General features: G+C 45.5%; 1 protein-coding gene across 1 annotated transcript in view; it reads right to left on the minus strand.

Moving 5' to 3' along the window:
* Positions 1-463: 463 nt before the first annotated feature.
* sema3b (sema domain, immunoglobulin domain (Ig), short basic domain, secreted, (semaphorin) 3B) overlaps positions 464-26,905 on the minus strand; it is a 123,338-nt gene continuing 96,896 nt past the window's right edge. The window contains exons 5-18 of the mRNA XM_079530042.1: positions 23,875-23,994; positions 23,325-23,418; positions 22,774-22,893; positions 19,138-19,280; positions 18,158-18,272; positions 15,658-15,727; positions 14,689-14,833; positions 10,824-11,043; positions 10,189-10,280; positions 10,029-10,070; positions 9,503-9,660; positions 8,403-8,458; positions 4,950-5,089; positions 464-4,086 (exon numbers count right to left, since the gene is read on the minus strand). Coding sequence (XP_079386168.1) covers positions 3,559-4,086; positions 4,950-5,089; positions 8,403-8,458; positions 9,503-9,660; positions 10,029-10,070; positions 10,189-10,280; positions 10,824-11,043; positions 14,689-14,833; positions 15,658-15,727; positions 18,158-18,272; positions 19,138-19,280; positions 22,774-22,893; positions 23,325-23,418; positions 23,875-23,994 — 2,043 coding nt within the window. The 3' untranslated portion in view covers positions 464-3,558. The remainder of the gene's footprint in view (positions 4,087-4,949; positions 5,090-8,402; positions 8,459-9,502; positions 9,661-10,028; positions 10,071-10,188; positions 10,281-10,823; positions 11,044-14,688; positions 14,834-15,657; positions 15,728-18,157; positions 18,273-19,137; positions 19,281-22,773; positions 22,894-23,324; positions 23,419-23,874; positions 23,995-26,905) is intronic.

The raw sequence follows: 26,905 nt of genomic DNA on the forward strand, positions 1-26,905 counted from the left end.
CTGTACTGCCCCATCAGGGTAGCAATCATTATAGTTTACATGTAAAACACACACACACTGAAAGGACTGTAGGCCTACAGACGGCAAATAGGAACACCATACGGTCCGTACGGTCCAATAGGAACACCCTACGGTCCGTACGGTCCAATAGGAACACCCTACGGTCCGTACTGTCCAATAGGAACACCCTACGGTCCGTACGGTCCAATAGGAACACCCTACGGTCCGTACGGTCCAATAGGAACACCCTACGGTCCGTACTGTCCAATAGGAACACCCTACGGTCCGTACGGTCCAATAGGAACACCCTACGGTCCGTACTGTCCAATAGGAACACCCTACGGTCCGTACGGTCCAATAAGAACACCCTACGGTCCGTACTGTCCAATAGGAACACCCTACGGTCCGTACGGTCCAATAGGAACAGCCTATGGTCCGTACTGTCCAATAGGAACACCCTGCGGTCCGTACTGTCCAATAGGAACACCCTATGGTCCGTACGGTCCAATAGGAACACCCTACGGTCCGTACTGTCCAATAGGAACACCCTACGGTCCGTACTGTCCAATAGGAACACCCTATGGTCCGTACGGTCCAATAGGAACACCCTACGGTCCGTACTGTCCAATAGGAACACCCTACGGTCCGTACTGTCCAATAGGAACAGCCTACGGTCCGTACTGTCCAATAGGAACACCCTACGGTCCGTACTGTCAAATGGGAGGAGAATTGATGATGTTAAGCAGCAAAGGACTGTATGGTTCAACTGTAATAAATGAATGTAATTCTATAATCAATGAAAGCTGTGAATAGTGATTCTGGCAATTATCAAAGATAATTTGCAAACAGTGATAATAACAGAGCGTGTAGCATAAGAGGAAAAGTTTAGGTACACCGGCTGCCGCGAATGAACAGTTTTGTGTGTGTGTGTGTGTGTGTGTGTGTGTGTGTGTGTGTGTGTGTGTACTGTGTGAGAGATTTGTCTCAATCTAGCATTTGCATTTATCCATACTGTACAACAACATTATGCAATAACAGTGTAAAAGAGCAAGACAAAGAACCATTTATAATAATAATAATAATAATAATAATAAAAAAACAATAAATCATAATCTCACTCATAAATATCATGCTAATATGCTGAAGCCCATAAATCATGGGTTGTCATAGTTTCAGAGTCCACTAACAATTTCTGTACGGTTTTGTCTCTGCCCCTAAAACACACTCTTCTCTCTTCTTCACACTCAAAGTCACCATATTTACACCCACTCGTCTCCCGTTTGGAAAAGGAAATGCATTTGTTCCCAGTTGTACACAAGAATATACTGTACCAGGCTTCTGATTCCATTTATAGAGTCCAGGATTCAAACCAAAACAGCATCGTCTTATCATTTTCCATTAGCACTGAAATTGAGTGTGAATGGAATTTAAGTTGTCTTCTAATCTATGTATACATCTACACATATATATATATATATATATTAAAAAAAAAGAACTTCACCCAAAGGCATGAGGAAATATTTCTTCCAGTTTTCTGTGTTAAGGCTGGCATGTTTCTTTTTCTGCTTGAGAACATTTCGATATACTGTGGGGATCATAGTCGTGCCTTAACATATCCAAGATGTGCTACCAACAGTAGGAATCATACCACGGAGTCCCATGACCTTTTTCAACCCGTTCTCTGTAGTGATGTTGACCGATTAGCTCGCTCCTCTACCATGACAGTATTATTGTAGCCTTTTGTTAGTAACATGCCTCGACATGCCTCACAGTACCAGGCATCATTCAAAGTGACATTATAGGACATGACCCCACTCAAATTGCAATAGAAACTCTTTCAAATGTTCCAGTCTAGTAAATAATGTAATTTATAACATCAAAAGTCTTAATAAATCCAAGTGGTAGGAGGTAGTGGAAGTATTGAAAAATACTGAAATTTGTGACGCCACAATTTCTCGTTGCCGCCCCAGTTGAAAAGGAATATCTTGACATTGTCTTCTTGTCGTGTGATATCCACAGTCCACAGTCCACACAAAGGGTTTAGTACTGTCTCCAATCAACCACAAACTTTATTTTTAACCCTTGTGAGTTAAAATTTAAATTACTCAGTGGGTTAGGATTTTTGCAATATATTTGTAATGATCTTTTCATATTCAAATCATTTCATATTCCAGGTATATTATCTCAAAATACTATATTGTATTTAAGTTTTAATTTGCAGTTAACATGTTAAAATGTATGTTCATCAGTAAACATTTCGATTTTCTGTTGCAATTTGTGCGAAGTCCACCCCTTTCTTTCTCACAAAATGTATGTGTACAACCTGCACATAATTCACTTCCATTATTCCAGTCAGAGGCCCTCATTTTCCAGTATATTCCAGTTGAGAGAGAGAGAACATTTTCACCACCTCTACACAAACTTGAGTCCATTCTCCAGCCTTCTACTGGGCCCAATCACCAGCCTTCTACTGGGCCCAATCACCAGCCTTCTACTGGGCCCAATCACCCGGAGAGTTCATCCATACAGATTTCAGGGCAGTCTTTGTCCAGGGGTCATGCATTTGCATGTAGTGGTTGTTGTGGAGGTGGCCATATTGTGACGTCGCCCACACTTCCAAATTTGCGCCAGTGGTAGTATGCTGAGTTTGTTTTCTACACGTAATTTAAGAGGATGCTGTACTGTTGAAAAGGTGGATTTGTGCTTGCTTGCCCACTATTCACTGCAATACTTCTGTAGTGGTTCATGGACTGATGCAGCTCACAACCTCAGCCTGATGATGGCCTCCACAGTCTAATATCTCCCCCGGGTCATTAGGGATATCAGTTTGGCTAAGTGGTTCATATGTTGGCTTTCCACGTGGGAGACCCGGGTTTGATTCCCGGGTGTTACAATGGTGCTGTGACCTGGATCAGGTTTCTCTAATATCTCCCCCAAGTCATATAGGGATATCCCTTTGGCTTAGTGGTTAAGATGTTGGCTTTCCACGCGGGAGACCTGGGTGTTAGACTGAGAAGGCATGTCCCCATCATCCATATTGTCAGTGCAAATGGGAATGACAGGTGGAAGAGGTCTCCCATATACCTGCATATTATACACTCACCTACTGTATGCTACTGGATCTGAGTAAAGGGCTCGTGCAGAATCAAGGCTATACATGCAGGAGTTAGCTGCTGGTACAAGGGTTTAGGGGGTGACGGGTGACGGGTGGGGGTGATGGTGATCATGTTGGGTGCAGGGCGTCTTTAGTGGGGGGGCATCCGTAGATAAATATGCACAACAGAGGAGGTGCTGAGGTGTTATGACACATGTGTGTCTGTATGTATTTTCAGTGTAACTGTGTTTAAGAATGTGCTTGTGTCAGGTATCTGTGTGTGTGCGTGCGTGCGTGCGTGCGTGCGTGCGTGCGTGCGTGCGTGCGTGGGTGCGTGCGTGTTTCAACACCTCCAGAAGTTCTTGGTCACTTTCAATCATTTTCCGCCTTTCCTGCCATCTACATTTCACCTTTCTTTCTCTCGGAATCAGTCACTTTGCTCCCCCCCCACCCTCTCCCTGTCGTTACTCCCCTGCACTGCGTGGAGCCCGTGGATTGGGTTTCCCGTCGTGGGTTCGGCGGTTCCGACCCTTCCGAATATCCTGAAGATGTTTCCACTTCTTGTTGTTGGCGGCCGGCCGGACCGCGGGTCCCCCCGGGGACGGGACTTGTTTCACTGGCGTCGCCGACGAGCCCTTTTCCGACTGCTCCGCCGCACTCTTGCGCGCCCAAACTTGCTCGCATATCTGGTCGACGGTGCTCAAGTTGGGGTGGTCCACCAGCTGCATGAAGTCCCGGTACCATAGCTTCTGATTGGTCGCAGGGGGGGGTCCGCCTCCGCCGCTGCGGGGGTCCAATCGGACGGGGGCGTCAGAGGGCAGGTTGGAGATGGAGGCGGACGTGGAGGGGACTACTTCCAGGGTGATGCCCAGCAGGGTCTGGGTGAAGCCGTGTTCCATGGCGTGGCATTGGTAGACGCCGATGTCTCTCTTCAGGACTCTGCGAATCAGGAGGCCTCTGTCAGTGTGAAGGACCCGGTCATCTAGACGCACCTGGGAAACAAGGGGATCAAATTAAATGAGAAAATGAGAGCTCACACAATTCTTATATGGAACAAGATACATTCTTCCACTGTTAACACCCCGAACGCCCGGGGTTATTTAATCCATTAAATCATAGCGCCCAGCGACTTATAGCAGTGGAGCACTTTTACCGACGGACCGGATGTTATCCAGGATGTGGCTGAAGCAGCTAGATGTAGCCAAAACACTCTAGAGGCGATCGACAACAACGGGAGGTATGATTAATTCTACCGCGACTAGCGACGGGACCACGGTGGGCCGTCTAACACATAATCTTTGCTTAGAATTGGACGGAATGTTTTAGATCAAGAGTTGTTAACGTTTTAAGATTTTCGGTCTTGTCGGCCAAACAGGGGGGGAACATTTTCGATGACGTCCCACTGTTGCGCAACATCGAATGTTGCCAACAGACACTCCCACTCCCAGCCTGTGGAGCGATGCGATCGGTTTTGATATCAATAATCTCCGTCCTTTTGATCAATCTCCGTCCTGGGCACTGGGTGTTACTAATTGAAAGGGCGGAGAACTTCGTCCTGTGCACTCAGGGTGTTAATAAAAGGACTGTATGAGTGGGACATCAACTTTATGAATAGTTGAAATAATAACCGACACATTTTATTTTGCAGTTAGAGGCTAAGCTTAGACACTCTGGAATGCCCTGCCTGAGGAGATCAGGCTCACCAAGTCTATTTTATTTTGTAATATATATATATAGGCCAAATCTTTGCATTATGTTCAGAAGTCGAAATCTTTCTGACCTTTTTTGGTTCCCACAAATACACATACAGTTACATCATAATCTATCCCATATGTGTCTCTCCTTCGGGCCTCACCTCTTCCCTGGGGTTCTGCGGATGCTTCTGGAAGGTCCAGGTGACTCTGGCCTGCAGTGACTTGGGGATGCACTCCAGGAAGGTGCTGCTCCCCTCCACGCCATACAGCTTCCTCTCCAACACGCGATGCTTGTGGTGGTCTGCAGAGGGCAGCATACACAAACAGAAGAGGGCTTCAACAACAGCACAGCATGAAGCCAGACTGTGACAGTAGTGTAGGAGGATGGGACAGGATCAGATCATGGGAAATAGAATAAAAAAATCACACCCGTATGAAGTGAGCGGTGCAACTCTGTGTGGGGGTCCCCGGGGGGGGGGGGAGTTCCAGACCCACAGGAACGCACCCAGGGTGCCGGCCCGATTCCGGCGAGCCGCCCCGCGTCCGAAACGGTTGAGAAATGACAGAGTTACCGTGTGGGGGTCCCTCTACTGTACCCTCTACTGTCACTGTACTGTACTGGCACACCCGAAATCACCATATATACAGTTAATATGTGCGTGTGTTTGTGTGTGTGTGGTTGCGCACAGGTGGTGAAAAACAACCATGCTATTTTCACCCAGCCACCCACCCACCCACACACATAGCACCGTAAGGGAGTGGTTGCACCACTCAACAACAGAAGGTAATATTGCTTTTGCTTTCTTTAGATAGGAGAGTAGAGAAGAGACAGGAAGACTGAGGGCAGAGAGAGAGGGCCCGGGGAAGGACACGCGACACAGCCGGAATCTAACCGGAGGACAAGCCTTTTTGAATCTGATCAGCCCTGCGAAAGAGCACATTAAGGATTACATTTAAATTGTGGCTTTGATGTCCTTTGAAACAAAGACCCTTTTTGTCATGCGGACCTTCCTTTCTCGCAAGTCTTATTGCTCTCACAAGCAAGTCTTTCTTAAGCTCAGTATTGATTGATGAGGGTATTGATTGGAAAGTTCAATCTCAGCTTCCCGTCAACGAGGTCTTATTCAAGAGCCCTGCAATCGACGTCCTCAGTAGTTGTGTGTGTGTGTGTGTGTGTGTGTGTGTGTGTGTGTGTTTGTGTGTGTGTGTGTGTGTGTGTGTGTGTGTGTGTGTGTGTGTGTGTGTGTGTGTGTGTGTGTGTGTGTGTGTGTGTGTGTGTGTGTGATGTATTATTTGGCCAGCATGTGAGTGTGTCTAACACCAAACAGGGGCCCTCATTGTCTCCATCATTCCAAGTAATTATGTCATCGCACTGGCATTAAGGAGATGACATAAATGAGTCAAGTGTTGCTGATGAATGTTATTAATGACTATAAATGTCAGCCTCCAGTCCATGCAGCAAAAATCTTAAACTTAATCACTTGAAACTTAGTAATCTTGACCCTATGTTTTCCCTTTATAACACATCTCTTTCACAAAAATAGCCAATGATTTCATTAATAAGTTAAGACATATGCCCTCAAGCCTAATGGTTCAGTCAGTAGAACACCATACTACACATGCTCAGCATATAGAACACCAAGTAGAACACCATACTACACATGCTCAGCATATGAGTCAGAGCACTGTTCTGTAGTCAGTGACCAAACCCCCCTCCACCTCCTCAGCCTCCTCTGTGAGGGTCAGAGCACTGTTCTGTAGTCAGTGACCAAACCCCCATCCACCTCCTCAGCCTCCTCTGTGAGGGTCAGCACTGTTCTGTAGTCAGTGACCAAACCCCCCTCCACCTCCTCAGCCTCCTCTGTGAGGCATTTATTTACTGTTCTGTAGTCAGTGACCAAACCCCCCTCCACCTCCTCAGCCTCCTCTGTGAGGCATTTATTTACTGTTCTGTAGTCAGTGACCAAACCCCCCTCCACCTCCTCAGCCTCCTCTGTGAGGCATTTATTTACTGTTCTGTAGTCAGTGACCAAACCCCCCTCCACCTCCTCAGCCTCCTCTGTGAGGCATTTATTTACTGTTCTGTAGTCAGTGACCAAACCCCCCTCCACCTCCTCAGCCTCCTCTGTGAGGCATTTATTTCTTCGCTAAGTCTGTATGTTACCTGTATGGGTTACTTTCTGTGGATTGTATGACGATAAAGTATATGTGTGTATCACGTATACCCTTGAGAAGGGTTCAATGTTATGTTGTAAACTAGGCTCAGGGATGTTAGTGATCTCAGATTCTGTGTCATGCCTTGCACAGATAATCTGTACAGGAGCAGATGTCACACCGCCAAATTGAATGCAATATCATTACAATAAATGGTTTATCTTGCCAAAAGTGTCTGACTGAATAAATGGTAATTCCACTCGGCACAAACAATCCTGTGAAATTGCCGAAACACGCCTAGTCAATTGGCCGGACCGTCGGGACGGTTTCCGAGTTATGACAGTCAGACAGACACACGCACGTCTCTGCAAATTGTAGATAAATTTACGGACAATCCGAACGACTTCCCATATCACTCCCTCAGGTCCTCGGCAATACACACAGCATGTTGTAGAAGTTGAGATATGCAATGGACACACGGAAGACACACAGGCATGCACAGATATTCTGTGCAATTACTGTATAAATAAATAGATGATAATGTTGTTTATCTTCAGAACAGAAGCATATAGTTTGGAAATAAAATACAATATGAGGTGAATGAAAAGCAGACAATCACGTTGACCCTCTTATTTGTTCTTACTGTACACTAGCTGTGTCTCACATGTCACGTGATGTAATTGTGTTAGCGGCCGGTTCACTCTGTCCAAGCGATTAGCTTGATTCAGTTATGTGGCAGAGTGACAGATGGAAACAGAAAGCTGGTATTGTGGGCTGAGATGAGGGATCACCAGAGGTGAAAGGTTGAGAGCTTTTTGGCAGTGGCTCAGTGGTCAGCAACATATCAGACACTGAAGCACTCAATGCTAGTAAGAGTGCAAGTGTGGGAATGAGGGATTGCTTAAACAAAAAGAACAAAAGTGAACTTAGTAGTCTAGAATGAGAACATAATGGCTTTCCATTGTAAGGTTGGTTAAGTAGCCATTGTAGAAGGCCTGCACTTTATTGCATGTTTCCTGACCTACGGCTGCACTGTGGTGACATGTCCATGAAAGAGCTTGTAGATCTGCTATTTTCAATAGATTTTGCACACATTTTGAACTTGTGAAATGGAACATTCTGCAATAAAGTACATTTACTTTTAGTACTTTAAGTACATTTTGATGCCGATACCTTTGTACTTTTACTCAAGTACATTTTCAATTCCGTACTTTTACTTGTAATGGAGTAGTTCTAAATTGCAGTATTGGTACTTTTACTTAAGTAAAACAATTGAGTACTTTTTCCACCACTGGAAGACATGAAGACACGACAAGCCTTTCAGTGATAGTGGGTTATGAACAGATAATGGCAGTACAAGAGATGCAGCAGACTGAGTCTCACCTCCAGAACACAGCGTATTGGGGTTAGGGTTAGATAATGGGGTTAGGGTTAGATAGATGCAGCAGACTGAGTCTCACCTCCAGAACACAGCGTATTGGGGTCTCCATTCCTCACGTCCTGGCGACGGAAACGCCTATAAAACAATGTTTAACCCATTTAGACCTGAGTTAAAAACATTCACTTTGAAAGAATATATATTCAAAGATTTGTGCCACATTTTCAAATTTTTTAAAAAATATTTTTCAATAGCAAAAGTATAACATAATGCTTGAAAGACCAAAAGGGGTTCCTGCCCAAAATGTGTTAAACAATACTTCACCATTGCTTAATGAGGGAAGTGTTATTACACAGCAATGGATGCTCCATTTATGAAAAAAAATAATGTATTTTTATACGGTATTTGCCCCCAAAAAAAAGGCTTCAGTAAATCTACTCTGTTATTACCGTCAAGTTATGAATAATCACTTACGGTTACGGTCACATGGCGTGTTGTTTTGGCTTTGGTTTGATGCCATTCGTATGTCTTTTCTCTATTCTATTCTTTTTGACAGTCATGTGGAATATCTTTTTTTACACACAGTCAAATCTTCAATGTCCATCTGTACAAATCTAACCAAACGAGCCGGTCCATTTGGTTTTTGGTACACCACTGAGGAGGACTGTGCATGTCCTCTACTCTCCTCCCATCCTACTTTTTTTCTTCTCATTTTTTATCCCACGATTTTTGTACGCCATTGTTTTCCACCAGTGTCAATTATTGTTTACTTTAATGTAATCCTGGGTGCTACACTCCCTCTGCCAACCTGGGGAGAGCAATGGACTGACCTCATGCTTCCTTCAATGCATGAGGAGTCCAAGCCGCTTCTTCTCACCTGACAGGGGGGAGTTTCACCTGGTTGGACGTAGCGCGTGGAAGGAACACGTTATTCCAACCAGTTCCTTTCCCCTCCATCAGGCGCCCCGGCTGGCCAAGGGGGAGGCAGTTTAGAGACCAGGATTACTGCATGTTTTTTGTGAGGGTACATACACCCCACCTAGGGTATGGGAACTGATGACGCGGAGAGGAGAACACGCCCCACAGTATCCCATAATACCGGCGAGAATCGAACCCAGGACCTTCTAGCTGTGAGGCTACCGACTGTGCCACCGTGCCCGCGTACTATACCCCGTAATGTACCTCTTGGTGTTGGGCAGGTAGCGTGTGCAGGAGGTGCCGTCCCAGGCGCAGTATGGATCTCTGGCCAGGCAGCACTCGGCGCAGGCCTTCCCGTAGACACTGCAGCGATGCAGGGGAACCTGGGCTATGCCCGTGTCTGAGGCCACGTACAGCTGTTGCTGTGGACGACAAGGGAGGAGGGAGAGGGATATGAGGTTGTCCAATGTCAAAGTCAAAATGTATGCAATGCCTTTGCCATGCAGGTGAGGTGACATTTTGGATCATGACCTTGACTTGGTGGTACATGTATGCTCTATGCAGTCAGTGTGTGTGTGTGTGTGTGTGTGTGTGTATGTGTATGTGTATGTGTGTGTGTGTGTGTGTGTGTGTGTGTGTGTGTGTGTGTGTGTGCGTGTGTGTGTCCGTGTGTGTGTCCGTGTCCGTGTCCGTGTCCGTGTGTCCGTGTGTCCGTGCGTCCGTGCGTGCGTGCGTGCGTGCGTGCGTGCGTGCGTGCGTGCGTGCGTGCGTGCGTGCGTGCGTGTCTTACCCGTTTTGAAGAGATCTGCATGTCACTGATAGATGATGCATCCTGAAGAACAGAAGACATGGTTACATAACACATAGATAGAACATACAGTGTTATAAGTGTATGTTATACACCAATATAACATAATTGTGTTCTAGTTCTCTTCTATCTTCTCTCTCACCTTGAAGACCTCCAGCTCCTCCAGTAGTAGCTCCTCCATGTTGTTCCAGCTCTCCTTGGGGACACCGATCACCTTAAGTACTGTTCCCTTGTCTGCAGAAAAAGGTATACATTACACATACAGTATCCCATAATACCGCACAATTAAGTACGCATTTGTCAAGGGCATATAAACGCACGCACGCACGCACACGCGCACACACACACACACACACACACACACACACACACACACACACACACACACACACACACACACACACACACACACACACACACACACACACACACACACACACACACACACACACACACAAACCTACTGCTTCTTAAGCACCTGAGGCCGATTCTAAAAAAAAATTCTTCTAAATCCTTCTAAACAGTTTTCTAAAAAACCTATGTCAGTGGTTCTCAACCTTTTTCATGTCAAGGACCCCCAAAATTATCTGTATTTGGCTGCAGACCCCATTCAAAAATAGCAAATCTACAAGCTCGTAGCGCGGCACTCGGTGCATCGCTACGAGCTTGTAGATCTGCTACTTTTCAATCGCTAAAGTATAACCACAATGCTTAAAACACTAAAAGGGGTTTCCGGATCTGAACAGGGTTTTTAAACACAAAACGTTGCAAACTCACCCGTTCCAATGAACATGACGTCGTACTGCCCGTCTGCGGCTCCCACACGGTCCACGGCGATCTGAGTGAAGCTGTACTCCACGTTGGTTCTGAGGAAGATGGGCCGGCGGTTCAGAGGATACACAGGGTTGAACATCAGGGGGTGGTGCCGGGCGAACTGGATCACATCGTCAGGGAAGCCCTTGGTGGACTCAAAGCTGCCGAACGTCTTGCTGGGGCACTGAAGGGAGGGAGGAAGGGAGCAGTGTTGTTTTTGGCAGCAAATTTTGATTTTTAGCTTTAGTCATTAGTCTCTTGAATGGTTTTCATTTAGTTTTAGTCACATTTTAGTCACCCGGAAAGTCTTAGTGTTAGTCTAGTTTCAGTCGACTAAATATCATAGGATTTTAGTTGACTAAAATGTATTTTGGCGGGCCTTGATGCCATTGTAAATAATGCTTGTTTTTACACTTGCTGAAAATGAAAATTAAGTGTAAAATGACTTATACTGGATCTCTTGTCAACTAGTCCCTTCCTAACATTTTAGTCTACGAAGGCAGTTGACGAAATTGTCAGTATATTTAGTCTTACTTTTAGTCAGCATAGCTTAGTTTTCATTTAGTTTCCATTTAGTTTTCGCCAGTGAAAAAAGGTAGTCGAAAACCCTGGAAGAAAGGAAGGGACTTTGATTTCATTGGCCTAAACTGCTCGGGAGAGTTCACACACATTGTGTACATTGGCTGCACCACGTGGCAGCGAGAGAGAGAGAGAGAGAGAGAGAGGTATCTGTGGCGATTGGCTGATCCTGATAGTGTGGCTTTAAATCTGCAATGCATTTTTTTAATGATTGCATTTTGTTTTTTTGGGAGGGCTGTGGGCAGTTCAGACACACGTCCACCAGTGACATCATCGATGGGGAATCCAAGCTAATGAAACTGCAGACTTTCTATTCCTGAAAAGTTGCAATATGATACTAGAAGCCATAGTTCACACGATACTAAAAATCTAAATATATATATATTTTTAATCTTGTTTTAAAAAAAATCTGCCTAACAATGATGTCACTGGTGGACGGTTTCTGAATTGCCCACAGCCCTCCTATGAGACACAGACAGAGTAGAACAATATTGTGGTATTTTATCATGAACATTAGTGAGGACCAATTATATGAAAATAAGTTGAAAAGTGGTGAAGTGGCCCTTTAAGCATTGATGTGTAACCTTGTTTATTCAATGTTCAGAAAGCACCTCAACTGAGAACAGTCTTCCAATGAAGCATGAGGACACTCAGGACACAGTCCTTAATTAATCCTTAATTGTGACGTATTGTGAAAGCAACAACTTAATGTTCTTCCGATCTGCATTTCACAACACGTTGCATCATGACACACCGTGAGTCTGCATGTTTTATAAAGCTTAAGTGCTTTTAATTGGAAACTGTAAGTGGAGTCAGATGTCAAAAGCAGGCATCTGGAAAAGACATTCTTATACAATCACACCCTTGTTCAAATAGCCCTGTGTGCTCATGTTAAACAATGTCATTTTAATTGGAAATTAAGCTTTACAAAAGAATTATGGAATGTGTGCAGTGCATATTTCTTATATCTAATAAGATTTAGCCTGCCGCTTGGTACGTCAAAGTACTCAAATAATCCCAGCAGCAACCCTATTATACTGTACAGTATTAATGACTGTATTCAATATCACACCAGCTGGCAGCAATTAACAGTTGGTGTGGAGACTAAGTGCGTGCACACACGCACGCACGCACGCACGCACGCACGCACGCACGCACGCACGCACGCACGCACGCACGCACGCACGCACGCACGCACGCACGCACGCACGCACGCACACACACACACACACACACACACACACACACACACACACACACACACACACACACACACACACACACACACACACACACACACACACACACACACACACACACACACACACACACACACACACACACACACACACACACACACACACACACACACACACACACACACACACACACACACACTAAAGTGTGCCAACCACTGACCACACAGTAAAATCTCCAGTGTTCATTTAAGTGCAGAAATGAACCCAGACGGACCTGTAGTTCTTATTTTTAGTAGTTTTAGTAGACCTGTAAGGGTCTATTGTCTTACATCTTAAGGGTCCATTTGGGTCCACTTCTGCAGAGTTAAATGAACTGTGGGGATTGCTGGGGTTTGGCTGTGTGTGTGCAGAAGGCGGGCGGGCCACAGTGAGCTGATTATGGCGTGATGGGTCACAGGATTTGCCATAATAATTCCAGCCCTAAGGGTGCCATCTTCTATTTACTTTTTCCTTTGCAAGAATTGTAATTTTCCTTTGTTTATTTTACTGTGCAGTGACGTGATAATATTATGACAGAAAGTTGGACAGTCGACAAAAACAAACGTCAGTATAATACACTGTATACTTGTACACTACTTGCATTACACTGCATTGAGGTTTGCCGATTCGTACAGTCACAGCTTTTTAATATACATGTATTTATATTGTATATTTATTTTCCTGTAAAAAAAAAATCACACTTGTGTGAAGTGAGGGGCGCCCACTGCATTTATATTGGCCACATGACGTGTAGCGTTGTCAATGTTTGTCTGCCATTATGATGACATTTTCTAGATTTTCTAGATTTCTAGATTTTCTAGATTTGACCTGAATGGGAAATGCACTTTCCCATTCAAAGTTTATTAAGGATTAAAGTTTATCTACCATAAATAAGGTCGATATAGACACCCACAAACAAACACACACACACACGGTCAAATGTTGCAGCCGTTAGCACCGCTCAAAAATGTGTAATAATTCCCCTTTGGTTTAATGCGTTCTTCAACTCATTCTCTTAAGTTCCGCAGTCCAGTGAGGTGATATGGTGTGAGAAAAGTGGAAGGGTTTACTGTGGGTCAAATGCAGGTTCGGTAGTCACACAATGGAGATGGTTGTGCTACGGCTGCAGCTAATAGCTGTAAGAAAGCTGTGTGAGAAACCCTTCTGGTTCTTAGCTGCATGTACAGTAACAAACAACACTAATGACCAACCATTGAGAGGATTGAGGGATTGTGTGGAAGGTTTCAGGCAGAGGAGGGTTAGCATACAGGGGGCTCAAACTGCTCCTTTTCTTGGCTTGAGCCCCTGCTCCCTCAAACCGTCTATAGGCATACAGTAGCTCAGGAAGGTTTCAATGTTATGAGGTCTGCTAGACGAGCACTTACCAGCTCAGTGTGGCCTTATGGTTAGAGTGTCCGCCCTGAGACTGGGAGGTCGGGGTTCAATCCCCGGCCGGGTCATACCAAAGACTCTAAAAAAATGGGACCCAGTGCCCTCCCTGCTTGACACTCAGCATCAAGGGATGGATATAAGTCCCTGCGACATACTAGTGTCATGTCCAGGGGGTGTACTTGTACATCAAGCTGCCTCACGCTACAGAAACAGGCCCCTATGGGCCGCATGGCTACTTACTTAGTCGAGCACTGCTTAACCATTTTGGGCGGGAACCCCTTTTGGTGTTAGCATTATGTTATGCTTTAGCTATTGAAAAATAGCAGATCTACAAGCTCATAGCGCGCCACCGAGTGGCGCGCTACAAGCTTGTAGATCTGCTATTTTTGAAAAATCAAAGAACGACTGACATAGAAACATAGCTTTTTCAGAAAACTGTCAGGATGTAGAAGACATTTTTAGAATCTGATCTCAGGTCAAAATGGGTTAGGGACCCCCAGGGGTTTTAGACGGAGCCCATGCATGTACACTCTCAGAGTAAATGTAACACCGAGGCCACCTTTATTCTTTGCAAATCTGCTGCTATTCTATCCTTATTCTCTTCTATTGTATTTACTCACCATGCCAGGACGAGGGTAGGGGACCTTTCCCTGGAACGGGACCCACTGATAGTTGGGCCCCTCTTTGTGGGCGAACGGCCCCAGGAAGGCTCTCCGGATGTCATTCATGGTGTAAAGACACACGGCTGAGCCTTTAAATACACTGCTGCTGGGAGAGACACAGCCAGAGTCAGGAGATTCAGTACCACGGAAAAACAAACATTCTCTCTCTCTTCCTATCACTCTCTCTCTCTCATTTCTCTCACAAAGCACATGCTCAACCACTCAAACCCCAGCAGTGTTGTGGGGAACACTTTCACAGAGAACAGCAGATCTACAAGCTTGCATAACTTGTAGCTTGGCTGTTTTCACATTGTGAGCTTGTAGCTTGGCTGTTTTCGGCAAAGACATATGTTGAGCAAAAATGTAAAAGTATACAGAGCCAAGTATAGGGTTTCAGTGGTGAACCATCTCTGTGGCTGTCACTATCATCTCTCTCACACGCTTCATCTCCCCTCTCTCACAATCATAAAAAAGGAAAATAATGTGCTCCAATGTGTGATAATAATATATCCTTTGTTAATTCCCTCTCACCAAAATGACTAACATACACAGTTCGATACATACTGTACAATACAACCCCCTTCCAAAAGAAAAAAATCACACCCGTGAGAAGTGAGTGGTACAACTCTGTGTGGGGGTCCCTGGGGGGCCCAAGTTCCAGACCCACAGTCAGGAACGCTCGTTTCTGACTGTGGGTCTGGAACTTGGCCCAGGGTGTCGGCCCCGGTTCCGGCGAGCTGCCCCGCTTCGGAAACGGTCCAGAAATGACAGAATTACCGTGTGGGGTGAAAACCAACCAAACGCTATTTCCGTGCTCGGACACAGCCAGGGACCCAGGCATGTGGCATGCATGGCCATTAATTCAATCCATTTTCACTTTTCCCTCAGACGCTCTCACAGACACACCCACAGTGAGTGAACTCTGACCTGGAAGTAGAGAAGACAGTGTAGACCAGAGGGTTCTTCCTGTCCCTCGTCTGCAGAAGGAATACATCGCCTGATGTGCACACACACACACACACACACACACACACACACACACACACACACACACACACACACACACACACACACACACACACACACACACACACACACACACACACACACACACACACACACACACACACACACACACACACAGGTCAGAGGTCAGAGGTGACAGTGGAGAAGTCAGAGGTCAAGAGAAAGATAAACATAGCCCTGTGGCCATGTCCAACATGGCTGATAAGTGCAGGTCACAGCGGGGAATTTGGAGGACAGAAATCATTGTAGCCTCGAGCAGGGGGTCGGAAGCCTATTCAGTCCAGGAACTGAGTTTAACTCGATGTTCTTTCATTACAAACATAGTTACATTGGTTCAGGACAAGACCCACCACAAACAGACATATTATGCACAAGGGGGTTCCACCGCACCTCACGCCTATTTTAGGCTGGTCCGGTGCCTCTCAGGAACAGGACTGGTATATTGGTATTGGTACAAAAGGAAGCCACTGGAGAAGATTCGGACAGTTAAAGCCTTTATTTCGTCATATGACCAGAAGAAGATGTTATAGTTACATCGAAAGGTCTCTTTTTACTCGCACCCTGGCAAAAAAACCTTTAACTGTCCAAGTGTGCTCCAGTGCCTTCCTTCCTTTACACATTATTGTTTCATTGGTCAGGTGCAAGACCCACCAAAAACAGGCCTAGCAGGAACCACTGAGCGTCTTACAGTTCAAAGTCAAATTGAAGGAAATGTCACAAACTGAACTAAACTAGACTAAACTAAATAAAAATAAACACATCTATGGAATATTCCGAAAATGTGGTTGGGTTGAGGGTTCAGTTTAACATTTAGTTCGGCTGTGTCTTGAGATCAAAGCTGAACTCTTACTTATTTTTGTGCCCTAAGGTGCGGATCAGACTCATTATTTCGTATTCCTTTTCCTTTGGCCTTTGTTAAGTTTAACCACAGGGAACCCTGTGGGCAGATTATAGACTACGTCGGTGGGGTCAGAATTTGGACCAATTTTTGCATTTAGTTAAGCTTTAGACGGATGAGATTACAGCCTACATGCAGAGATAGCCACACCAATCCTCTTTGGGGACTTTGTTAATGCCTCAGCAGTCTAGAACACTGGTTCCAAAACGTTTCAGCTCAAGACCCAAAATAGAAATTAGACGTTTTACCCAAACTGGTGAAAATAGGAGATCTACAAGCACACAATGCGTCGCTTCGCACCACGTTGTGAGCTTGAAGATCTGCTATTTTCACTATACTATATATATATAACATTTGTTTTCTAATTTATGGAATGTCTTAGATTTCTTCATGAAATTACTGGGGGGAAAAAATCATTACATTTGTTTGTAATTCATGACAAATGTGAATGTGGGAAATATGAGGGGAAATGTGGGAATGTTTTTTTTTAAATGTTTTTGAAATAATAATAATAATAATTAAAAACAAAATGTAGGAAACAAACAAAAATAAAGGGAGCCACAAAAATGTGTCTGAGTGGAATGGGTCCAGAGTCTCCAGACTACATATACAGTACCATAGAATCATTGCATGCACAGCCTTGTGTACAGCATGGAGATTCAGGTAAATGCTAAATATGTTCTGCATTTCTATGGCAGCCTAACCTCGCGTCACCAGGCTTTCCACCTCGGAGAAAAGCCTGGTCTGTGTTACAAAATTACCGTGTGAACCGGTCTGGAGCGGATGATATCGGACGTTAGCCTGCAGCTTTTATTGAGAAAAATTGGTTTGAGGGAAAAGGAAGTTCCGGAAAGATTGATGACTACAAAACAATACTACAACATGACGTAAAGCGATATCATCCGCTCCCGACCGGATCATCAAGAAATGCTGCCCAGGCTAATGGCGGCCTTATCCGAAGTGCTTTAGAAGGTGCATTATTCAGTCAGTGTGTTACTTTCGACACTGAGGAACTGGGGACTGAACAGGGAACCTTCTGCTTCCCAGACGGCCGCTCTAAGTCCAGTACCACTGCTGCCCCATCAGGAAGGCTTTCAGAGAGTTCAGAACATATTTCTTAGCTGCACTCTGAAAACACCCTGAGGTAAATAAATTGGACCTTAGATGTGCTTAGTCTAGCAGAAAGAAAACACACACTAATGGACAGACATTCGTATAATTAATCTAAATTGTTAGATTAATTTTGCTACTTAGACTAAATACAATTGTTTGAACACAGGCCACTAAAACGTCCATGTGTGTGTCTAGAAATGCCTCAGGTTCTTTGTCAACATTTACATTTCACTGTTGGTGAAAAGTCCACTCTCTTATCCAGAACACAGAGTTGAATGTTTCATTCAATAATGATTGGATTTGTAATACCGTATACCCAATTCACAGCAGGGTATAACAACTGTTGCTCAGAAATGTTAGACCTATACATTCAATTCCACTGTAACTTACGTAGCTCGTCAAAGTATGTGTCACTGCCATCAGCTCCTGGTACAGAACAAATGAGACGGGTCTTCAGGAAGGTGGTCCACTTGTTGACCAGGCTACGCTGACCGCCCATGTCATTCTGGTCAACAGAAAGGAAAGGAAAGGAATACATAAATGTATGGTACGTTTTTGATGGGCGCTAGCCCCTCCTATATACAGGTTTAATGTTTGTTTTTAGTTCAATGTTTGTTTTTAAAACGCCATTGACAATGAAGGGAAAATTTACTCATCGTGTCCCTAACACAAACAAATGCCACAAATGCCATTAACAATAAAGAAAATGTAATGTTTGTGTTGGCACCGTTTGTTTTACATCACCATTACATCACCTAATCAACATGAATTAGACTTTAATATGTTAGCGCCCCTCACTTCACACAGGTTTTTGAGTGGTGTAAACCACTCCTACAACTGGCTTTGTTATTTTACGCGTCTGTCTGTTTGTCTGTCTGTCTGTTCGTACCAAAAAATGAGCATGGTTGCTATGGTCACCCAGTTCACACGGGTGTGATTTCATTACGTCAGACATTACGTCAGACCACAGCTGATCAGTCTATATAAGACCTTACACCACTCAGTTCACACAGGTGTGATTCTTTTATATATAATATAAAATAGCGTTTGTGTAGAGCAATATAAACACTATTTATCTTATTATAAGCAATGCATTTCACAGTATGCTTTTTATAACGTCAATCGAATCTGCAGCCATCCTACAGTACATTAGCCTCAGAGAGTGGAGACCACATGCGTTTCCTCCATTAATGTGAGGGCTTTCCCAACCTGACTTCCTCCTCCATATGAATGACATGCCATTTCCTACATTAATGTGAGGCTTTCCCAACCTGACTTCCTCCTCCATATGAATGACATGCCATTTCCTACATTAATGTGAGGCTTTCCCAACCTGACTTCCTCCTCCATATGAACGCCATGCCTCTCACCCTGCACAGCTGTCCAATGCGCGAGTACGTAGACTTGCCCAGACCCTGGGCTTCTACTGCAGTCTCTCTGAAGAAGAAGAAGATCTTGTCATCATCTGGGTTCTCGCTCTCAGGAACCCAGAAAGAGCCCACAAACTTTGGTTCTGCAAGAGAAATGGGGGAGAGGAGGTTATATTCTCCTATGAAGACTCTTAACTAAATAATAGAATGAACATACTGTACTGGATTGTGAGGATATATTCAACCAGACACTCCATCACACATACTGTAAGTGCATACCAGACAAATGCAAACACATGTACACAATACTACACAAACACAAATCTTTACTCTCCTGCAAGTGCAATTTGATTTGCAGCTGATCCGCTGAAGCATCTAGCTATAAAATATATACGTTCCACAAACCTCTCAAATAGTACCTGCTGACAACAGGTACTGTACTAGTAGTAACACAAATAACAACAATTACAATTTACAATTTAGGCATTTAGCAGACGCTCTTAATCCAGAGCGACTTACATTAAGCAATAACAAAAAACACAATACATCATATACATAAATAGTTATCGTGAATCATACGTAAGCTAAGAACGTAACAGTGGAATATCTATATAATTATAAAACAAAACACTAATACAAATCAAAACAAAACTAAAACTAAGCAACTAGCAAACCCGCGCTCTAAAAAACAAACTGAAACTCACTGAATGTCAAAACTAACTAAAAGTAAATTATGCTGAAAAATCCAAAACTATTAAAACCTTGCATTGACCTTGTCAATGGAGGTAGAACTGGGCTGATACGTTGCCCAAATATGGAGATTCCTGGTGGGGATATGAGCTCCACTGAGATCATATCTATTTTATATTAAGCTATTTTTGTCCTACACAAACATTAAATTCCCATTGACAATGAATGGAGAATTTACGTCATATGTGGACGAGCAAATCGGCTTATTTGTCCTACACAAAGATTAAACTCCCATTGACAATGAATGGATGATGTACGATGATAAGAGCGCCCTCACTTCACACGGGTGTGATCATATTCTTCTTTTTAGAAAGATTAATTTTTTGGGTGCTTTTATTTTTTCATGCCTTTATTATTATAGATATAGGACAGTATGAGAGAGAGATGGCGTCGGGACTCGAACCCACGGCGCGCCGTCAGGCCTATAGGTGGCGCTATGGCCAGCGGTCCAGGGCCATATTTTATGTTTTCTTTAATTCATGGCTGCCAGTTCCTATTGGCTGTTGGTAGTCATGGCCGCCAGTTCCCACCTGATGTCGTGTGGGAGTTCAGACTGGTCCAGACCGTACTGAATGACTGCTAGCTTGCATAAGGTCTTCAGACTAGGACTCAAGTCTATGATGTGCAGGTCATCATTGAAGAGGATGATACGATCTCCCACAATGCAACAGCAGCAGTCGTCATCGGTCATGGTTAACGGGCCGTTCCCCTTGGGCTTAACCTCCCTCCAGGAGGACGTCTCTGGATTGTATATCCACAGCTTGTTGTAGATGTGTTGTCCACTAAGTATGTACAGCTCTCCATTGTAGGTAAAAAGGGAATTACCCATGCAGGGTACTTCTGGAAGGGGCTGCGCAGAAGGCGTGTGCAGCCAGTGGTTGGTCTCTGTGTCAAACACTCTGATGTCGTTGTTGTAGTACTGACCCCCCCAGCCCCCAAATACAAACATCTTTGTCCCGAAGGTGGTGGCAGAGTGCCATGCTGTAGCAGGAGGTGGAGTTCCTCTGGTGTAAATCAAACTCCAGACCATCGTGGTGGTGTCCAACTTGTAGATGTCATTAGTGTATCTATAACACCGGGTGTATCCTCCATGGATAAACATGACCTTCCCAACGACACAGGCTGAGTGGCACGCCCTCTCCTCTGGGACAGTCCCAAAGACCTGTGGTTGGAACCACGTGTGGGCGTCAACGTCAAATGCGTGAAGCACGTTGTTGCAAAATGCACGCCCAATCTTCCGTCCCCCCAAGAGGTAGACGGTACCTCCCACCAGCACAGCGGTGTGGAACTGGCGCGTGCAAGGAACTCCAAGGGGAGGTTCTCCTCTTCCAGGTGTCATTGCGGGAGGCGACAACGTCCTCCACCTCAGAGACAGCGTGTTGAAGACAGACACGTTGATGGGGTCCGACGGACATTTACCACCACAGTAACCTCCAAACGAGAACACCCAGTGGTGACCCACGGTCACCGCAGAATGACCGAAAATGTCAACACCTGGCGGTCCTCTCACGTTCACCGTCCACCGCATCATCGTTGGTTCGGACCTGAAACTCACTGGACATCGACTGATCTGACAGACCTGAAGGTCACTGAATAGCAACTGATCTGACAGACCTGAAGGTCACTGAATAGCTACTGATCTGACAGACCTGAAGGTCACTGAATAGCTACTGATCTGACAGACCTGAAGGTCACTGAATAGCAACTGATCTGTAAGGGAAAGATTGTGGAGAGACGACGACTCAGATCTGATTCTCCTTCAAGCTCTTAAAAGCACGTCCATCTCAGCGATGCTTCAAGCTCAACTGCTTTCAATGTGTCCAGCTCTGTGACTCTGCTCGACCTTCTTTTATGCTGTGTCGCTGCCACAGCATAGCGCTGTCAGCATGACGTCAGACTCAAACAAGTCCGTCATCAGGTTCCATACATGGAGCTCTAAGTAAAGTCGATCGCTGCCCATATATGGAGTTTTGGGATAAAAAACGATGCCCTAATATGGAGTCCGTGAGGCCTCCATCTTTTCGATGAGAGAGTTGCGACAACTCTGTTCACTTCATGGGGCCAATGGTGGCTCTTTTACATAGACTTCTACTGGCGTAAAGGTGGTTGCACACTGGGTGCGTTTTTCGGAAAACCGCCGCTAAAAATCAGAAAAACATGCTCAGTGTGCAGGGACCTTAAACCTCTTGAGCCCCAATCCCCCGCCATGAACAGCTCTCAGCGGGTAAATGGGGCTGGTCAAGGTCTTAGGTTCCAACTCCGATATTTTAGATTTTCTCTCCTGGACCCCCCTGGGGTTTAAGAGGTTAAGAGTGATGAAGGCCTGAACTAACCTGACTCCGCCAGATGGGGCAGCAGAGAGTACACTCTCGGCAGCTAGAGGCGGGATCAAGGCATACACAGTGCTGCCTTGATCCCGCCTCTAGCTGCTGCTGATTGGCCAGGCCGTTTTGTGGCCGGGCATCAAGTCTGCCTGGGAGTTCCCAGATGGGAACCCAGTGTACTCTCTGCTGCCCCATCTGGCGGAGTCAGGTTAGGCCTGAACCGGACGTTTACGGATTGCATTGAAGTCTATATGGGCTTTAGAGTGGCAAATGAGTTACATGAACCACGTCGTGACCGGGGCTGTTTTCTGCCCCCCTCATTGGATGAACCACGTGACCGGGGCTGTTTTCTGCCCCCCTCATTGGATGAACCACGTGACCGGGGCTGTTTTCTGCCCCCCTCATTGGATGAACCACGTGACAATGCACAGCATTCAAACACAGCATTCAACAGTAACACAGCAACGTTCATCACACAGGATCAAACCCTGATCTGTAAAATCCAAACAATAAGCCCTTTTTTGTCACATGAGGCAGAAGTCAACACGCATACATCACACACCATTGAGCCAGCGCGAGTCATGTTGTTCCGTGCGTATGGAAGGCCGCCTTCCCAGACTCCTGAAGATGGTGAAGTCCCGCCCCATCAGGTCTGTGGCCACGCCCGCATACAGCTCATCACCTATAGGAGACGGAGAGCGTTACATACCACTTGTTGTTTTCCTCGACTAAAACTATGACGGAAAATGTTCGTCGACTACCTTTTTTCCACTGACGAAAACTAAATGGAAACTACATGAAAACTAAGCTACGATGACTAAAACTAAGACTAAATATATCGAATATAAAAACTAGACTAAAATGTTATAGGAAGGGACTCGTGGACAAGAGATCCAGTATAAGTCATTTTACACTTGGTTGCATGCTGAAAATAGCCGATCTACAGCCGATCGGGACGCGTTGTGAGCTTGTAGATCGGCTATTTTCAGCAAGTGTAAAATCAGCCATTACGACGGCATCAAGGCCCTCCAAAATACATTTTAGTCGACTAAATCAACCGTAGATTTAGTCGACTAAAATCGCACAAATGAGAATGCATAAAAGGGGACTGACCAATGAGTACGGAGGCGGCAGGGTGCTTTGGGTCATACGGGCTCTTCCCCTTCCCGTCCTCCACCTTGGACGGGTCGATCCTGAACACATGGTCCTAGAAGGAAGAGAACATGTTTTTTTTAGATGGGGGTACATGGCTAAATACATACGGTAAAATGTGGGGGTCCTTCACATGAAAATGTTTGTAAATGTTGAGTATATAATGACATCTATAAATGCACCAAGTCTCTGTCTGTCTGTACGTCTGTCTGTCTGTCTGTCTGTCTGTAATCCACGTAACTCGAGAACCGTTCGCCCCACCGACTTCAAACGAGTGGCCGGAGTCGGTCGGACCCATGGTTGTCCGGATTTGCAGTGTGTGTGTGTGGTGTGGTGTGGTGTGGTGTGGTGTGGTGTGGTGTGGTGTGCGTGCGTGCGTGCGTGCGTGCGTGCGTGCGTGCGTGCGTGCGTGCGTGCGTGCGTGCGTGCGTGCGTGCGTGCGTGCGTGCGTGCGTGCGTGCGTTAGTGTCCTGACTGTGTGTCCGTACACCTGCCTGTCTCTCATTCTTACCTCCATCTTCTGTCCCACCTCAACATAAGCACAGGTAGGGTGGAAGGCCCCGGTGCCACAGGCGTACAGGTGTGTGCGGTTGTAGTGGTGGACAATCTTCACGTAGTTCACGCAGTCGCTCTGGTGAACAGAAACAAGGGCAGCCATTGGTCATCAACGACGCATTATTTCAATAGACATATACAAAGAACAAAGAAACAGACACAAACAAACACAACGTTTCTGAGCAGGCTGAGATTTATCGGTCTCAAAACGGACGACTTGTCATATTCATGAGCTGCACATGCGCCAGCAGAGCTAGTGTACTGTATCTCTGGGTTATACTGTATGTCATAATGCCCACACACAGTATACGGTAGTAGCACAGAGATACTAAATGAGAAAATGGAAGAAAGTAGTATATTTCATAGTAAAGTTGTCAGTAAGACATTAGTCTTTGTCCATGTGCACAGAACACGTGGACTTGCATGCCTGCTCTCACACATGCTTGCTCACACGCCTGCCTGCACACACATGCATTCTTGCACGCACACGTGTACACACAGCACACGCACACGCACGCACGCACGCACGCACGCACGCTCGCTCGCTCGCTCCGCCACTGATTCCAATGTTCATTAAGAGTGTCCGTGTGTTGACTTTATCCCTTCCTCTGTCTGTGTAATGATGTGCATTCCTCACACGGCTCGTCATCTCTGCCAGCCTGTCTGTGACAACAGCACAGAGTCCACATCAGCAACACTCCCACCAGCCCCGACGCACTGTTGTGATATGGTCTCTTTGTCCCCTCTGCAAACACATGTTGTGACGGCCTCTTTGTCCCCTCTGTCCCCTTCCATTCTGCCCCCTCTGTCCCCTTTCATTCTGCCCCCCTCTGTCCCCTTGCATTCTGTCCCCTTCCATTCTGCACCCTCTGTCCCCTTGCATTCTGTCCCCTTCCATTCTGCCCCCTCTGTCCCCTTGCATTCTGTCCCCTTCCATTCTGCCCCCTCTGTCCCCTTAGTTTTGTACAAGTTTTACTTGTAACAAAGTATTTTTAGCACATACTTCCATGATGTGTGCAGTGTCTTGCTGTCCAGAGGACTGCTAGACTCTGGAATGCACTACCTGAGGCTATCAGACCAGCTGCTTCATATCGTCTTTTAAATCACTCCGAAAAACACACCTGGTTCAGAAAGGTTTGCCGTAAATCACCGGATTCGTCATGATTTTATCTCTCGGAGATCTCTCTTGTCTTACATTCTGTAAGACAAGTATCGTATCTGTGACCGCCGTTACTCTTCCCCTTTAGGTTGTGTGATTTATTTTTAGGCTTGTTCATTTTTCATTATTGTGTGATTTATTTCATTTGATAATTTTGCTCCAATGTTGGCGCAATACCCGCACTTTGGCCGCAGTGCAAAGCCTATAAGCATTGATACTGAACTGTGGATCAATCGCACTCATGCCGAAGTTGAATTGTTTTTAAGTTAAGCCATGTATTGCTAGCCTGGCCCCAGCCCTGAATCGCTAGCCACGCCCATTAAAAAAAATATGTTCTGGCGATTAACGAAATGAAAATTCAGACCGAGTGTCAGGCTAATGTATTGCATGAGCTCATGGGAGAAGTAGTTCTCTCCAAAAAGAGAGATCAAAACATATTTATACACAGTCATCATAGGCACATGCTGTACTGATCAAAAATAAATGTCATGCAATGCCAGGTCAGCTGGCGTCTTGGGTCTAATCACTGATTTAATGTGGACCACTCTCCATGGGCATAATTACTGGTGGTACATGGGGGGAATGTTTAAGAAAAAATATATATTGCACCTTTGTTAAATGTACGAAAGAATATGCTTAATATTTGAAACGTCCATCAAATGTCCATAAAAGGAGCAGAGAAGAGCTCTGTTCTGTTTAGTATCACCGACCTTCATACACTGTTCTGATCTTCATCACTGCACCCCCCCCCCCCCCCCGCCCCCCGAGACCCCAACCAGACTCTTGACCTCCCCCGACCACATCTGTCCACCTCACACTCCGATTACAGCCAAGCAGAGCTCCATGAGGGATGAGTGGGGGAGGAGGAGGAGGAGGAGGGCTGATCGTACAGTACTGTACTGTACTGTACTGTAAGCCATGGATCACTCATCCTCTCCTTACACACCTCTCTGGCTGTCCATCAACCCTTCACGCTCTCCTGTGTGTTCTCTCCTTTCCTCCCTAGACGGCTGGCTGTCAAACCATTAACATGTGTCTGTCTGTCTGAAACCTACAAGGTGCACAATACGCTTCTGTGTTTCTGCTTCTCTGGTGGACTACTGTTCTCCCTCATAGAGGGTATGCTTCTCTGGTGGACTACTGTTCTCCCTCATATAGAGGGTATGCTTCTCTGGTGGACTACTGTTCTCCCTCATATAGAGGGTATGCTTCTCTGGTGGACTACTGTTCTCCCTCATATAGAGGGTATGCTTCTCTGGTGGACTACTGTTCTCCCTCATATAGAGGGTATGCTTCTCTGGTGGACTACTGTTCTCCCTCATATAGAGGGTATGCTTCTCTGGTGGACTACTGTTCTCCCTCATATAGAGGGTATGCTTCTCTGGTGGACTACTGTTCTCCCTCATACAGAGGGTATGGACTACTGTTCTCCCTCATACAGAGGGTATGGACTACTGTTCTCCCTCATACAGAGGGTATGGACTACTGTTCTCCCTCATACAGAGGGTATGGACTACTGTTCTCCCTCATACAGAGGGTATGGACTACTGTTCTCCCTCATACAGAGGGTATGGACTACTGTTCTCCCTCATATAGAGGGTATGGACTACTGTTCTCCCTCATACAGAGGGTATGGACTACTGTTCTCCCTCATATAGAGGGTATGGGACTACTGTTCTCCCTCATATAGAGGGTATGGGACTACTGTTCTCCCTCATACAGAGGGTATGGGACTACTGTTCTCCCTCATATAGAGGGTATGGGACTACTGTTCTCCCTCATATAGAGGGTATGGGACTACTGTTCTCCCTCATATAGAGGGTATGGG

Source organism: Electrona antarctica (genome assembly GCF_951216825.1).
Source record: "Electrona antarctica genome assembly, chromosome: 2".
Lineage (NCBI taxonomy): Eukaryota > Metazoa > Chordata > Actinopteri > Myctophiformes > Myctophidae > Electrona > Electrona antarctica.